At 43.6% G+C, this 17,506-nt stretch overlaps 1 protein-coding gene across 1 annotated transcript in view; it reads left to right on the top strand.

The window, feature by feature from the left end:
* The first annotated feature begins 2,444 nt into the window (after positions 1-2,444).
* The window catches only part of LOC140215885 (uncharacterized), a 40,121-nt gene continuing 25,059 nt past the window's right edge, over positions 2,445-17,506 (top strand). Inside the window, exons 1-2 of the mRNA XM_072286231.1 lie at positions 2,445-3,471; positions 5,350-5,726. Of these exons, the coding sequence (XP_072142332.1) occupies positions 3,063-3,471; positions 5,350-5,726 (786 nt within the window). The 5' untranslated portion in view covers positions 2,445-3,062. The remainder of the gene's footprint in view (positions 3,472-5,349; positions 5,727-17,506) is intronic.

The following is a 17,506-nucleotide window of genomic DNA, read 5'->3' as shown; positions in this document are numbered from 1 at the left end:
AAGCGAAGAATTGTCGGTGAGTGGCGAATCTAACAGCGACAAGAGTTCTATTTCGGCCCGTTCGCAATCAATAACGGCCTTGTGGCGCGAGAGAAAATCCTTGCCGAGGATAACGTCACTACAGCACGAGGAAAGTATGATGAATTCCATGGCATATAGAACGTTGGCCGTGACAACACGAACAGTGCAAGCCGCCAGAGGGTGAACCTTCTGAGCACTGTGTGTGCGGAGGGACAGTAAAGACAGGGGCGTTGTTACTTTCCGAAGTAAGCGGCAAACGTTATCGTTCATAATTCATATGGCGGCTCTAGTGTCCGCGAGTGCAGATGCGCGATCACCGTGAACAAGCACTTCAATTGCGTTCTAGGGACAGCGGTGAGGACTTTCACATTTCGACGTTGCCGCAGCCCTTCCCTCTTGGACTGCGACGATTAGTTTTCCTCAACCCAAGATACGGGGCGAGATCGCATCGACAGCGAGTGATGGCGTGGTGAAGGTGAAGGACGGGTAATTGCAGTCGGGCACAGTGTCGGCGACATAGCCGGCGCGGGGCCAAATACGGAGGGTTGGACTGACTTCTCACGAGTGGTGTGGCGCTGGGCGTCTGCGCACAATTACAAAAACGTGCGACGTGACCGGCGTAGCCGCAGGGAAAGCATATTGGCCGGTTGTCGGGAGTACGCCACCGGCTTGCCAGAGCAGCACCCAGCCATGCCACATTACGCGTTGTACGGGGCGGCGGTTGACATGATTGCACGGCGTGATGCAGTCAGGGTCTAGGCATGAAGTCGGCGGAACGGAAATGCATACTTGGAGAGAGTGGCTGTGTCTTCGCGACGACGTCAGCGCAGCTGAGTGGTGCAGCCGGAAGAAGATGTTTGCTCTGGTCTGGAAAGACCTCGGCAAGTTCCTGCTCCATAGCGCCATGGAGCAGAGGCATAAATTTCAATTCAGGCTGTTGGAAATGCGGAAGCTCAGCGAAGGGTATCAAGGAGAGCTAGAGTGAGCAGGGCATCACTGAAGCGGTTTTCGCAGCAGCGGCCCGCACTAACATGTCAGCCATGTCAAAATCGGCAGTGACGAACCACTTACCGCGCCTTAAGCCACAATCAACGGCACTGAACATTTTTATTATTGAAAGCTTCGCCCGAGGCATTCTTGAAAGTAGCACTTCTGAGAATACCACCACGCGCAGCAACAAAATGACAATGGCGCCAGGCACAACCCGTCCTGAAACGACGGAGGGAGGGAAGCATTTTTCACGGCTGCAGTAGATCACCTGTCTCAAAAGGGACAGACCGGAGCATGCTGAGACGTTAAAATGCTGATTTTTAAATACCTAAATATTTCTCTGCCCACTCAACGAGGAAAATCGTCGTTGGCTCGTGACGCTTCCACTGTATAAAGAAAATGTTGTATTAAAAAAGATAAATCAACGAAACTGAAAGAAATCACATGGTTAAAACATAAATAAGCGATAATGAGCTTTGAACCTGCTACTTCTTCATTCAAGGTCAGGAATCTGAGTCACTGCGCTACCTATCCGTTCCTGCATGGTGGCGGAAACCATCACGTGTCTATCGTGTATCGCAACCACAGCAACGCGGTGGCGCAGGTGGTGTGATTTCGCAACTGTAGCAGGCATTCAGTGCATCAGCGGCAATATAGGTTACTGCAGGAACAACTCAAGGAGGCACATAAGGACGATCGAGGAGCAGCAACAAGGGTTAATGGATTATGAAGGCGATGATGAAGCTACAGCTACAAAATACGAAGAAAAAAGCTTATGCTGCCAATAGTGGCGCTACGGGCAGCATGACGACGTCATTTTATGCTGGTCTCATTAGGATCACGGCGTTGCAAGTACTTTTCTGCGCTTCTCTATACCAATTTCATGGCGTTTCTCGCCATTATAGCAAACATCAGCATAGAACGACGAAAAGCAGGAGATTAGTAGCAAAAGCTACGCACGCTGCATATAACTCCCAAAGGAGTTTCTGCGCGAATATTATTTCGTTTTTCAAACATGACTGAGTGGCGTCGCCTGGTGGGAGAATCTGCACTACGCGTAGGATGGCCGCCGTGATACCGCTACCTTAAAGGGCGGCACATACCCAGTAGTGGATAGTTAGGGTTATATACCCAGAGACCCAAGTTGGTGTACAATATGTCCATAGGAGAGTGGTACGTACCCAGTGTCACTTACCCAGCGATCCAAGTTTACCGTAAAGAAGTTGATTGATGAGTAGAACATATCTGCTGCCACATACCCAGTGACCCATCTTATCATCAGATAGGTTCATTGAAGAGCGTCACAAGGTACCAAGTGGCATCTACCCACTAAACGAAGTTGGCGTGAAAGAGGTTTATTTAACAGAGACACAGAGTATCACATACTCAGTGACTGAATTTGGTTCAACGGTTTCATTTGAACCCGCTTTCCACACCACAGCAGCCCGATGCTCTACCGATTGTGCCAGGGGTCCCTAAACATTCGTTAGCATTCGTAAGGTACCTAACGCACTACCACATTACCCGCCGTGGTTGCTTAGTGGCTATGATGTTAGGGTGCTAAGCACGAGGTCGCGGGTTCGAATTCCAGCCATCGCGGCGAAACGAAAACGAAAAAAACATGACCATGTCGTATGGGCTCAGGCTGGGTCCGACTTGAAGATTTTCTTTAACGGAGTTGGATACCTTATCACGTGATGATGCATCAAACGCGGTGCGTATTTTTGTGTTGACTCCGTCTTTGCGAACCAATGCTCGGTAAGGTATATCAGAATCAGTTTTATTTTCCTCAAGGAAAGCAAAAATGGACCCCAGACAAAAAGCTGCTCATTGAGCAGCTTGACGAGGCCTGAGGACCTACAGGTAGTGGCAACAGCGGCAAAACAGCAGTGTATGTGGTACACCTATACTAGAAGGAAAAAAAGCAAATTGAGGAACAAAACTAAAAAAAGAAAGAAAGAAAGAAAGAAGCTGTTCGCACCAAGCTGTGAAGAACGAGAAAAAAATTTACATATACATACACCAATTACAAACCAATATTGTACACTGACATGTTATATTCACACGTACACACGCAAACACCCGTAGAAGTGGCGCGCATACGCCCCTATATATTCGCACTTCCCAGCGACTATAGGGGGCGCGGAGAACGTTTCAATATGGCGGAGATAGAGGTTATGGAGCCGACACGAAAGCGTACGCGTCTCCAGGTGCAGGCGGCTCACGGGCCTCTAGTATCTCTAAGCGCGATCCTTGACCTTGCTAAGGAAACGCAGAGATGTGTTAGTGTAGAAGGAGAGGCTGTGTTTAACGCGGGCCATATAATATGCTGTGGAATACGAGCGACGACAAGCGCGGCTGTCGAGGTCGAGTCACTATGCCTGCAGACAAGCGCCGTGAGAGGCCCCCCGCATACTATAAAAGTTCAAGTCTGCAATGAAACCGGCGCCGTAAAGGTCAGTATTTCTCCTTACGTTCTTTAAGCTATACGTGATGTACGAGAATTGACACCTAGCAGTTAATTGGTAGCGCTCGGATGTAAACAAAGCGCAGTACCCCGCATGCCGCTGCATAAGATAAACGTTGTGTGCATTGATGACGTTATGTGCATTCATGGCTCCCTGCAATGGCTTATTTGTGGAATGCTTGTTAAAAATGCCAGGTAACACGGAAACATTTCAGTAGTGTCGATTTAGAAGGTATGAGCGAGACGATGAGGTGTGCCAGCGCGCCCCGTTTCCAGCATGATTAGCGTTTTCGCGTGCTGTACGGCGATTTCGCCAAAGTGCAACGCGTTAAATTCAATATTTTTTTTACTTACTTCTCGGGCTTAAACGCGCAACTTCGTCGTTCTAGTTTCATAAAAACACCAATGTGTTGTTTTCGGCTTCCAGAATTCAATGTGCATGTGGGAGCCTACGCATTTACCCTGTAAATAATTAGCGCGGTTTTAAGGTCGTTTGCGTGCTTAACATTGGTTTGATTGTTTTGAGGGAGAATGCACGTGCAAGGCCGATCTCTCTGGTCAATGCAAACAAGTGTTTGCCACTTTGATATATTTGAACAGGTAAAGCTTTTTACATCATGTGTTTATTTATTTTTGTTAGTTGGCTTGCCTGTAATGTGCACCAAGTGTCAGTGAATGTGTTTACCTTATGTCGAACTAAGAGCCACATTGTAAAAGGCGAAAATAGAAGTCAATGGCAATGATGCCTTTTCAATGCTATCTGGTGCTTGTTGTTGCACTCAGAACTGAGTTTCAAGAACATGTTTCTACATAGCAATCAATTGAGTATGTGTTGCTTCAGTCACTTCAGGTGGGCACAGGCTGTATTAATAACCACAGAATGCCCAGAAATGTTTTAAACGTTCTGGGCTTTTTTATTTGTTTACTGTAGGATTTCGATTCTGAATCTGCTGTAAAATATTGATGTAACTTACTAACACGGAAACAAAGGATGAAACAAAATGCAACCAACGTACACAAACGGTGACTCAAAACTGAAATGGTTCCCGTCTGTCTCATTTTTTTTTCCGCACTACCAAGTTACATCATAGAATTCCACCTAGCCCCATCGCGACACTGTTAGGAAACATTTTCTTGAATCATATGAAAGATGCAGAAAAAAGCCAAAACACAGAGTATCTCAGCAAGGTATGTTTATATTGATGTACAGGACAAGTGCCACTTCCCTGGATTCATTGTCATGCACAGATGTGCAACAACAGTGGGGACGTGCCAGTGCCGCCAGCATCTACAAACCAAGGCCAATTAGTTTGTTTTCAGACGTCGAGCAGCTTCAACCAATAAGTGTCCCTGAAGATGTTCAAGCCCTGATTAGGAAAGAACTTATTGATGCAGTACCACACTCTGCACTGGCAAAACACAAAACTCGTGCAAGAAAGTCAATCCCTTTCACTAGCAATTTGAACATAGTCCGCGCCATCGACACAATTTTCACACAAGGTTGCTACTTGAGAGAGTACACAAAATTTTCTTTTTTGAATCAGGGCTAGATGGTGAAAAAACAGTACTGAAAAGGTTTACTCTTGAACATCTCAATGAAAATGAAAAGAGTTTCTATCTTCAAAATGTGTGCCTCTCCTATGCCAAAGCTAGGGAAATATGCCGCGAGACAACTGATCAGTCATCCACTCTGTGGCACAGCGAAAGAAAAAAAAGAATTACTGGAAGCATCTGCAGAGAACTTTACACGTTTGAAGGAAGAGGTAAACGCAGTTGGGAAGCAAAGCTGGACAGAACAAGGTGCAGGGAGCCTTTCAAGGGAAATGAAGACACAATGTATGGAAAAGACAACGAGCCTCTTGCACTTGAAGAGTACGAGAAGACTCATAACAAAAGCGTCAGCAAGCTGGGACTCGTCGTCGTTCTAGATGTTCCTTGGCTTGGCTACAGCCCGGATAGAATAAGTGAGCAGAGGGGAACGAACATCTTGCTGGAAGTGAAGTGTCCTGTTCTAGGCAAGCACTCTAGCTTACAAGACCTTGTATATGCTAAGAAGCTGGCATTTATTGTGTGTGATGGAGAAAATTATGCACTGAGACGTGCTCACAAGTATTATTCCCAGGTTCAGCTGGGCATGCTCCTCCTTAACATCAATCTGTGTAATTTTATAATATATTCGAAGTCGAGAGCCTTGTCTTCATGTGCCGAGAGACACCGAGAATATTCAGGCACTTGTAGACAGACTGCGGTATGTCTACTTCAAAAGGGTACTACCTAAGCTTGTGCAGATTGGCAAGGCTTGAAAGTATGTTGGTGTTCATAGGTTTTTTCCTTGTTGATCACTTCTATTCAGTGGGAGGGGGGACACTTAGAAGAAAAGCTATTCACTACTTTGTAATATTTACGAATTGCAATATATTAAAAAATTAAATTATGGGGTTTTACGTGTCAAAACCACTTTCTGATTACGAGGCACGCCGTAGTGGAGGACTCCAGAAATTTCAACCACCTGGGGTTCTTTAACGTGCACGTAAATCTAAGTACACGGGTGTTTTCGCATTTCGCCCCCATCGAAATGCGGCCGCCGTGAATTGCAATATATGTAGCAGCAATTAAGCAATTGTTAATTTATATTTACTGTTCAATGTCTGCTAAGGAAAGTATAGCAAATTGTGAGAACTGAAATGGCAAGAGTTTTTGAAGCATCGCATAAGCGAAATGAGGAGTTCAAGTTTGGTTCTAGGTTTTGCAGCATAAGCACACATGGTCACCTGCGAATTTTGCTTGTATTCTGTCATTTAGTGCTTTTGGATGTCTAGTAATGGAGTTTTATTTTTTACTCTACAACCTGTGATGTTTTCTCTGCAAATGACACCTTTACAAGTGTCTACAGTGCACATGTTGCAAAAAAGAGAAAAGAAAGCTGTTGATCTTTTTTTTGAGCAACTATTTATTTTGCATTCTTCGGAAAGCTAGTCACACAGCAGCTCATAATTCCTGAAGAGCTTGTTTGCAGTCACTCTAAAGTACTTGAGCGAATACAAGTAGTTTTTTACTTGAAAATTAGTGTTTCTGCGTTTAGAACTGCTCCTTTGTACCTGATATACTTGGCTGCTTTTTCTTTACTTGTCAGTACACGTATCATACCTATAAACATACCACACTAAATATTCCTCCTGTAAATGTGTGTCTGTGTTTTGCTATTTGATATTCAATATTTACTATTTGTTAGAAAATGTTGATATTCGCCCTCCTCTCAACTTTCATGTCTCTTAACTGAATGTGTACACATCACTTCCATTTGCATAGGCTGTCTGAAAATAAATGTATGCCACATGCGAGGCTCTCGCATGCTTGTATATTTGCCACCTGCTCTCGGTTCACATTCTTCACGTCTTTGTGGTTGCAACGCCCACAAGTTCACAGCTGTACTTAGTCACACATTGCAATGTACACGACAAAGTGATCAAAAAACTAAAAAAAAATAACCATCACGTCTATTTGACCCAACAGCGCATACTATAGACAGTATGTATAATTCAACAGCTGGTGATTTCGCACAAATTAAGTGTAAAATACACCAAAAGAGATTGTTCTGTTAAAGTAACATTAACATTCGCCAGTTTGTGTTCCGTTAACCATAGCAATATGTGTCTGATCAACACTGATAGGTTAGTGAGGGCTAGGATTCACCTCAATTTGAACAGGGAAAGATCAAAATTGGTCAAGAAGAAACAAGCCAATCTAGATGCAGTAAGGGTAAAAGCAGACCAATTCAGGCTGGTACTTGCAAACAAATATGCAGCCTTAGAACAGAGATGAAGATGACATAGAGGTCATGAATGAAACCGTAACGAGGATGGCTTCAGTGGCAGCAATTGAAGTGGGAGGCAAGGCACCAAGGCAACCAGTAGGCAAGCTCTCCCAAGTAAAAAAGGACCTAATAAAGAAGCGACAAAGAATGAAAGTGTCCAACTCAAGAGATAAGATAGAATTTGCGAAACTGTCAAAACTGATCAACAAGGCGAAACTAAGTGATATTCGAAATTATAACGTGACAAAGACTGAAGAAAGCCGTAAAAGATGGACGCAGCATGAAATCAGTGAAGGAAGCTTGGCGTAGGTCAAACCAAGATGTATGCACTAAAATATAAGCAGGGTAATAGCACCAGCAATCTCGAAGTTATAGTAAAAGCAGCAAAAGAATATGAATGGGTTGGAGCACATGCCAGATCCTGGCTGGAAGCTTACCATTATCATTAAAAAGAAAGGTGTACAATCAGCGCATTCTACCGGTGCTAACATATGGGCAGAAACGTGAAGAGTGACAAAGAAGCTTGCAAACAAGTTAAGGAACGCGCAAAGAGCGATGGAACGAAGAATGTTAGGCATATAGTTAAGAGACAGGAAGATAGTGGTGTGGATCAGAGAGCAAACAGAGATACCTAATATACTTATTGACATTATTAGAAAAAATGGAGCTGGGCACATCATGTAATGCGTAGGTTAGAAAACGGGTACACCATTAGGGTTGCAGAATGGGTGCGAAGAGAAAGGAGGCGCAGTCGAGTACGGGAGAAGCTGGGGTGATGAAATTAAGAAATTCGCAGGCACTAGTTGGAATCGGATGGCACAGGACAGGGATAATTGGAGGTCGCAGAGATAGACCTTCGTCCTGCAGTAGACATAAAATAGTATTGCAATGATGATGATGAATTGTGTCAGCTTTGCAAGCGTGCTTGCTGAAATTTATTATCAGCCAATATTGGTGCGCACAAGTTAGTTAGCCCACACGCAACTGGGAACAGCTCATTGATATAAGGCAGCATTTCCCAGGACAGAGTTGAGTTGAAGAGCTTAAATATTTTAACTCGTTGTATTGCTCGTTCTACATGAACCCGTGCCCTAGCAATATCAGCTGTCCTAAGGGCATCATTGCGGTCAAACTGGCAGTCCTCTTTAGCAAAAGGTGGCCGAATTACGCCAACTGCACGGGCACTGCACAAGTCATCAATGAAAAAACCCCTATCGACCATAATGTCATCTGTGAATGACTCGAATTTCTCCAATATTGCACACTCAGCTGTAGTGGCTTTGTCTGAGGCTCGTCCACCAAATGCTTCACTGATGAATGTTATTGTGCCAGCAGGACTTACACATATGAGAAATTTTACAGTGTAAGTCGACTTGTATTGTGAATATGTCAGTAGCTGACATTTCACACAGCGAGACCTTTCAACTGGGATTTCTGTGCAATCTACAACACTTCGCACTCTCGGATACTGCTTAAAGTGCACAGGCATATTGTTTAAAATTTCCTCCTTTGAAGGCTACTCAATGTCAGCTTTCAGCACTGCAGCAACAAGAGGCAGTGTGTGCACAAAATATCTGTGTATGGACGAAATGCTGCATTGAAAAAGTACACTGAGACAGGAAAATGACATAGCCTGTTTCAGAACTATGAACACCAACATAACTCTGTCCCTCACAGAAGCTTCCATCCTATTTGCCGCCTCATACTTCTCTACGAGTGAAACAATCTTGTTTAGAAGTGCATGACAAGGTATGCCAGTCAAAGTGTTTAGGTGAGCATCAGAAAGAAGCACGTCCGAAATCCTAAATTTTTGTGTGCAGTCCAGTGAGTTCACTTGACCGGATTCGTTTAGCTCGGGTGTGTGGCCCAGCTCTTGAAGTTCAACAAGTGCCCTTGCAGCGTCTTGTTCTGTAACGCAAGAAAAAATTTAGAGCGTTATTGGTACAATTTTAAGCAAAAAGTTACCTGCTGTTCGTGAGCAAGAGCTTGAAAGGGGGGGAAGCCAATCCTGCACAGGTGGGTCTGCAATACAATGATGGTGAACTAAATCCTTCATAAAACCATGTGAAGTGCCCTACAACACGGTGTATTCAGTCCTACGGCAAAATAAAACAAGATGCATTGCACTGGCTTGCCTTTGCTCTAAAATTCAAGAGCAGAGAGAGAAAGAATCACATGCGAAAGGCGGGGATGTTGGCAGGGAGGTTACCTGGAAGGTAAACATCCACTTTGTTAACCTGGTGCACAGGGGAAAGGGTAAGGGGGGTGCCGAAATATTACAAAGACAAGAACAAAGTGTGAGAAAGATCATAGAAAAAAAAACGCATGCACACACACAGAACACTATTGCATCAGAGTCATTCCAGTAGGTTACTTGCCTAAGGTGACACTAGAAAAGCCTTAGTCTAGAGTAGAACGTGTAATTATCTAGGTGCCCAAAATCTTTCGGCGATACCACTCTCGATATATTGCCCTTTACAGTTGCACAACCGTACTCGCCTTGTTTGGGTGAAACGGCAAACTTAAACCTGCGGTAACGCCTATGCATCATCAAAACTTGTGCGCGAGGGTCGGAAAAAAGAATTCCCACCCTTGTATTCACTTTCTTCCGAATTATCAGGAAGCTCGCATGCGCAATCTTCATTAATGACCACTTCAGATACGTCGTCCTGTTGGCCCTCGTTTCCTGCAACATTGTTAGGTCAATAGAAGAGATGCTTTAAGACCAAGCAAAACAAATACAAAATCACAAACGCTTGCACAGTACCTCCGATCGGTACACAACTTTCACTACAGCCAAAAAAAGCAGCGAACGCATTGCGCATTGACCACCTGTTTGATTTTCACACAGAACGACTAAGAACAGATGCAGAATACGTTACCTAGTTTGAAATGCTCACTACGCAGCGTCACGCACCGTCGAGGAATATTTACGAAACAGCGCGAGTGCAGGCCGAACATTAAATAAACGGTGACACTTGCGTACATAAACTTACCTTGAGAATCTTTGGGGGGCTTTCTTCGGGGAACCCTAGGTCTCACACTTGCTTCGTGAGAGCGCAGAGGGATCTTTTGCGAAGGCGCGGCGTTTCTTTTCAGCCGCTTTCGTAAGGGCTTCAACCCGTCTTTAAGGCAAAAATTTCACAATCAGCTCGCCACAAGAATAAAATGAAATCATTGAGAGCAACTCACCAAGGTGGCCCCAAAAGAAGTCGTCTTTGTTAACATGATCGCTACATACGACCATTTCTTCGCTTACTTCGTTCCCGATGCGGAGCTTGATCGCCCACAACTTCCTCCGTTTTTTTATCTTTGGGAAAGTGGTGCAGGCTCACTTTTCCGGAAATTGCACGATTTGTGCATTGCGGCACACTGCACACGTGGTTGCTCTTCGCTCGTCGACTGTTTTCTTCCATAACGAAGAGCACAAGAACACCAACGCAGCTGCAGAAACCTCGTGAGCGAGAAATCCATCACCCCCTCCCGGCTTCCCAAAAGATCCGCGTGGCGGCGCTAGCGTTTCTGGAAAGCGCGGAGCAGTTAGGAGCAGTTACGCAAGCAGTTAGGAGCGTGAGGAGCAGTTACACAGAGAACAAATAGGGGTGTATGCGGTTACAGAAACGCACCTTAGAGACTCAGAAGAGCCGCCAGCTATTGAGAATTATGTTCGGGAAGGGTGCAACAGAACTAAGTCGGAAAGAAAGGGAGGGGGAGTCGGAACGCTCATCCATCAGGGAGCCAAATGGAAAAGAGTAAATTCACAATGTCAAGAGCATCTTTGGTTATCAGGTACAATGAGTGGGAAAGAAACTTGGCTGGGTGTTACGTATTTGTGGACCGGAAAAAAATTGCACAGAGAAGAATAAAGAGTTAGTGGAATGCATAAGCGCTGATATTAAGGGTTTCGGGAGTGGTGCTGAAATTGTCCTATTAGGTGACATGAATGCCCACATACAGGATTTAGATGGCTATACCGACAATAACGGGAAGTCAATGCTGGACCTTTGTGAGCAACATAACCTCGTGATCGTGAATACAGGGCCTAAGTGTGAAGGACAGGTCACGTGGGCAGTGCGAAACCGACAATCAACCATTGATTACTGTCTGATGACAGAAGGAATTCATGATAAGTTGAGAGAAATGGTCATCGATGAGGAAGGGTTTAACAGCATAGGGAATGACCATAAACGCATCATATTGAAAATGGGATATGTAGTCGGCAAAGAGAGCAAGGAGAGCAAAATGGCCAGTCCAAATTTGAACGCTGAACAAATAGCAAATACAATCACTAGAGTTGAGGAAGAACTTGGCAAATGGCCAAGTAAAGAGTGGGAATATGGTGAGCTTCTAAGTGTAATAACGACAGAAACACGGAAAGAGAAACACCATGTTCGTTGGAAAGGAAAAAAGAAACCAAAAAGCTGGTGGAAGAAGGAGACACGAGGAGCGATCGCCGAACGACAGAAAGCATCTCGAGAGCACAGGCAGGCAAAGAAGGCGCAGTTGTCACAGGATGAAGTAACTAGTAAATGGGAAATATACCGGGAGAAAAAGTCTATGGTTCAAATACTGGTGCAAGCAAAATTAAAAGGTGAAAGTGAACGTTGGTTGTCAGAAATACGTGAGAAAAAGAAGGCCGCACCTAGAATATTTTGGAACCACATAAAATTATTAGGCAGGAAGTCAACAACAATACAACAACATATCCTAGACGAAGATGAAAGCAGACTGGAAGGAGAAGCGGCAATAAATTACATCCGAAAAATAACAGCCGAATCTTTCCAAGGCAATGACGAGGTTGTATTTGAGGGAAAAAAAGAGCATGAAAGAGACCCAGGAAAAGGAGCTGGTTCTGACAAATTTAAACTGGAAGAAAGCGGAAGAGAAAATTCCTAAGCGCACAGCCACAGGGCTAGACGAGGTTCCCGTTAAGCTGATAAATGAACTGGGACCAAAAAGTAAGGAAGCTCTGGTGAAATCAGTGGAAAAAACTTTACAAGATAGACGGATACCAGACAGTTGGCGACAAAGTAGAATGAATTTAATTTATAAAGGTAACGGGGAGAAAGACAGAATTCACTCGTATAGACCGTTGACCATTACATCGGTAATATACAGGCTAGCAATGCAGGCAATCAAATTAAAGCTTCAAGCATGGACAGAGAATAATGGCATTTTGGGAGAGCTTCAGAATGGCTTCAGAATAGGTAGGCGTTTGGACGATAACTTGTTTGTTCTTATTCAGTGTATTGAAATATCAAAAGCAGAAAGCAGACCGTTGTATGTGGCCTTTTTAGACATTACAGGAGCCTACGACAACGTAGACCGCGACATGTTGTGGGATATTCTGGAACGGGAAGGCTTAGGTAACGATTGTATACAGCTTTTGAGAGAGATTTACCTAGGAAATACCGTTTGCGTTGAATGGGAAGGGATGAGGAGCGCGGAGAAAGTTCATATGAACAAGGGACTGAAGCAAGGGTGCCCTTTATCCCCGCTGCTGTTTATGATGTACATGGTGAGGATGGAGAGGGCGCTGGAAGGAAGTAATATCGGGTTTAATCTCTCATACAAACAGGCAGGTACAGTAATAGAGCAGCAACTCCCAGGTTTATTTTATGCGGACGACATTGTGTTGCTCGCTAACAAGCAAAGCGATTTGCAACGTCTGGCTAATATCTGTGGACAGGAAGGCAACAATTTAGGTTTGAAATGTAGTGTTAGAAAATCAGGTGTTATGGTATTCAATGAAAACAATGAACAGACAGTGGAGATACAGGGCCAAGAAATACCTCGGGTAACAGAATACAAATACCTTGGTATATGGATAAACGAAGGCAATGGATATATGGAAACACAGGAAAAAACCATAACAGTCAAGGGGAAGAGAAATGCAGCCATAATGAAGCACAGAGCGCTATGGGGATACAATAGGTACGAGGTCCTTCGAGGTATGTGGAAAGGGGTAATGGTTCCAGGACTTACTTTTTGGAAATGCGGTTGTTTGCTTTAAATCAGGGGTACAATCAGGACTCGACGGGAACCAAAGGTCAGTGGGTCGCCTCGCATTGGGCCTCACGGGAAGACTACAAATGAAACTGCAGGGGGATATGGGCTGGACTAGTTTTGAAGTGAGGGAAGCTCGCAGTAAAATTGAGTATGAAGAATGGCTGAGGAATATGGAAGAATGTAAATGGGCTGGGAGAGTGTTCAGGTATCTGCACAGGCAAAACATTGATTCACAGTGGAGGAAAAGAACTAGGAAGCTTACCAGCAAGTATGCGGCCTGTGGGGTGGGCAACACAGCAACAAGGAAGGTCAAGCGGAAAGTCAGAGAGGCTGAATTAATCTCATGGGTGGCGGCAATGGAAAAGAAACCTGCCATGAGTAACTACTTAAGAGGAAAAAACTAAATCAGGAAAGAAACCATTTATGATAACTCAAAGGGAAGCTCATTACTTTTCGAAGCGAGATCGGGATGCCTTAGAACACGCACCTATAAAGCGAGATATAAGAAGGAAGAAGAAGCGTGTGCTTGCTGCGGTAAAGCTAGGGAAACGACGGAGCATATTTTATTAGAATGTGAAGACGTCTACCCAGCGGTCGATTTAGGCACCACTGGCCTCCTTGAAGCCCTTGGGTTCAGCGGGAGCAGTGGTAAAGCAAAGAGGTCCGCAATAGACATTAGCGACAGGCGATTGGAGGATTGGTGGAAGAAAAGTAGGGAAACGGCAAAAGACGGAGACGTACAAAAGCACAATTCGCAATAGGGGATCAGAAAGTTTGGACGCGGTAGTTCATAGTGTTTTTTTTTCTTTTTTCATTGGTTAACCTAGGTAGGATATTAGGCAGCATAGTAGCAAGAGCTTGGTGGCGCAACCCACCGCCCTGTTCCAAAGGGGACGCTCATAACATCCATCCATCCAGCGCGAATACATATATGTACACCTACATATACATCTACATATACACGCGTACATGACATATATACACACACCATTCAAGTGCACACATGTATAACTTCAAGTTAAATATTTTATGAAGAATGAACTGTTACAAAAACGGAAAGCGAGAAAAAAAAGTGAAATTAGACAATGCCTGCAAAATCATTCCACACTAATCCACACAAAAGAACGCACAACGCCGAATCTAAACTGTATGATATAAATCTGTTGCCGATTAAGCTATACTGTTTAAAAAGTATTCAATTAAAGCACGTTTATTTATTGCGGGGCCATCAATTAAGGTTGTATTATTGTACAGGGTTTAAGGTATTATATACTTTAACATTTGTTTACCGTAATTCGTTCGAGTTTTGGGAAGACACCACTTTTCTAATGGTCGAGTGCTGGCTGTCGGTACACGTTCCTTGAGCGCTGATATTTTGATAAGGAAGTTAGTACGAAACGTGGTTTTAGTGGTGAATAAAGAAACAATAATGTGCGGTAGCACAACACTGATGGGCAGAATTTTTAACCGAATAAAAAGCTGTTTGGAGTGTGCGCCGTACTCTTCGTCTGCAATGACACGAATCTCTTTTTTTTGCAGGCTCACAATTCTATTCATGTTAGTCGGTGATGCCGTGCCCCAAACAAGATGACAATATGCAATGTGTGATTGAAATAATGAAACATATGTCTGTTTTTTATTGTGCACTGGAAGAATGCCACCACACCGGGAAAGTGCTCCAGCAGCTTTAGATAAACTTAGGGATTTGTAAATAGCGTGCTCAGCCCATCGAAGGTGCTCATCAAATATAACACCCAGTGTTTTATGGTGGCTAACGACGTCAATAATATTATTGCCTAGGTTGATGGTTAAGTTAGTCCCTATGTGACGATTTAGAGCGCGGAATATAACAGCTTTTGACTTAGTTATATTTATTTTGACATTGTTTAATTTAGACCAATATAAAAGGCTGTTCAGGCATTGTTTGCTTTGGAAATTATTTTTATAGCCGAAAGACCAGAGATAAATAGGGAAGTGTCGTCGGCATAAATTACAAAATCAGCTTCTGTCGAAATCGTTATCACATCGTTTATATAGACATTGAAAAGAAAAGGTCCTAATATACTACCCTGGAGGACGCCACATTTCAGATAACGTTTGGATGAACAAAAACCGTCTATACACATTATTTGTTCACGGTCTTTAAGATATGAACTAAAATTTTGAAGTCTTCTTCCCCTCACGCCGTACTTGTTTAACTTATCTAAGAGAATATTATGGTCTAGACAATCGAAGGCCTTACTGAAATCCACAAAGATTCCTAGTGTTACGAGTTTGTTTTCAATATTCTGTAAAATAATTGCTGTTTGGTCTAATAAAGCTGATTCTGTAGAAAAACCTTTACGGAAGCCGAATTGAGAGTGTGATATTAATTGATTATCATCAAAGAAGTTCTGCAAACGTTTGAGCAGAATATTTTCTAGCACTTTCGAAAAAAGAGGTAGAATAGAGGTGGGGCTATAATTACTCATGACGTTTTTCGAGCCTGACTTGAAAATGACTGTAACCTTGGCCACTTTCATTCTTGCAGGGAAAACACATGAGTCTAGTGAAAGGTTAATGATATGACGCAGAGGTAGTGCAAGAAAGTCAGCAACAAACTTTACTGGTTTAATTGTGAGGCCTTCTACATCAGAGCTAGAATTATTTCTTAAGGACATGAGAACGGTAAATACTTCTGATGGATCTGTTTGGCTAAGAAATACTGAGCTGGTTGTTTTATTTGAAATAACAGAACACGCATCTGCGTTATATTTTGCTGTTGCTTGCTCGGTGAAGAAGTTGTTAAAGCAATCGGCTAATAATACGCCTGATTTTGGTGTCCCGTCGATAATCAATTCGCCAATATCATGGTTATATATATGGTTAATTACCTAATTTATTGCACGCCAAATTAGTTTTGAGTTATGCTTGCTTCCAGCGAGAATTACCGACTAATAGTCTCGCTTGGCTTTGCGCAAGTCATTATTTAATTTATTCCTAAACTGCTTAAACACAACGGAATCATTGGGATTTCTGGTTACCAAACAACTGTGGTTTAATCTGTGGTTTAATCATTTTGAAAAGGCTAGGTGAAACCCATGGTTTCTTATTTTTTTTGGGTGATTGTCTCGTTTTTAATGGGAAACTTAAGTCATAAAGCACTTTAAGTTTATCAATGAAGGCATTATAAGCCTCATCCACTGAACGATAGTTGAGACATTGTGTCCATGGTGTCTCACTTATCAGTCGCCTGAATGATTGCGAGAATGATGAACGAGAATACTGTCTAAAAGAACGGTGTCGGATGCTACCTTATCGGGAGAGCCTTCCTTCAGGATGCCTTAATGGATTGGTCACACCACTCCATGAGTCTGGCATCGGTGTTCTACTTGTGTACTATTTTCCGAAGTAAGTAAGTAAGCAAGTTACGCCTTTGGTGTGGTAAGTATAGGTGTGGTTTTCATGGGATCACGACTTCATACAATGGGTAGTTCCTTTTGATTTCAGACATTGCTTCAATAACACATTAACGAGCAAGGATTCTTCTTCAGCCGTGATACCAAATCTTTCAATCTGCAAGAACAGAATCAGGGCTTTTGAAATTTATGAAGGCTGGGGCTTTTTTCCCAGCGCAATAAACCTGGAACAGTGGAAAACATTCGATGACTGAGACAGCGGGCCTTTCACGGTACAACCATGCCTTGTCCCAATGGCTTTCAACGTCTTGGTCTCAGGCGGAGGGTTGCCTGTCGCTATCTACCAAGGCTTCACAATGATTAAACATCTAGTCTTATGCCCGTATTCTTAAACGCCCCTTACCTTAGTGAGGAGGCCTTAACTGTTTGAGCACATCTTATTACATATTTTCAAACGCTTCTTACTCGCTGAGAGAAATTTTGAGGATTTCGTGGCATTCGCGTTACGAACAACTGACTATCTGTAGAGTGACGTGTACAGCTATCCGTCGCCTTCTGCGAGGAACCTGAGAGCAGATAACTCTTCATTAGTTATTCAACGAACAAGTATTTCGTACAAGATATCGGTTCGAAGAGCAGCCTGTTGCATTGATACTGAAACAGCTGTGGCTCAACAAAGTTGATGCTAGAGAGGACAGCCTCTTCCGTCTGCGTTAAAGCTCATCACACTCCGACTGTTGGTGGTGACCTCGCGAGCGTGTCGTAGCAGTGCGTGAGCAGGAGCTTCTGGGTGGCGACACAAGCAAT

This window comes from Dermacentor andersoni, chromosome 2 (genome assembly GCF_023375885.2).
Source record: "Dermacentor andersoni chromosome 2, qqDerAnde1_hic_scaffold, whole genome shotgun sequence".
NCBI lineage: Eukaryota > Metazoa > Arthropoda > Arachnida > Ixodida > Ixodidae > Dermacentor > Dermacentor andersoni.
Note: the sequence above shows the minus strand (reverse complement) of the source record. Positions and strands in the feature narration are given on the sequence as shown.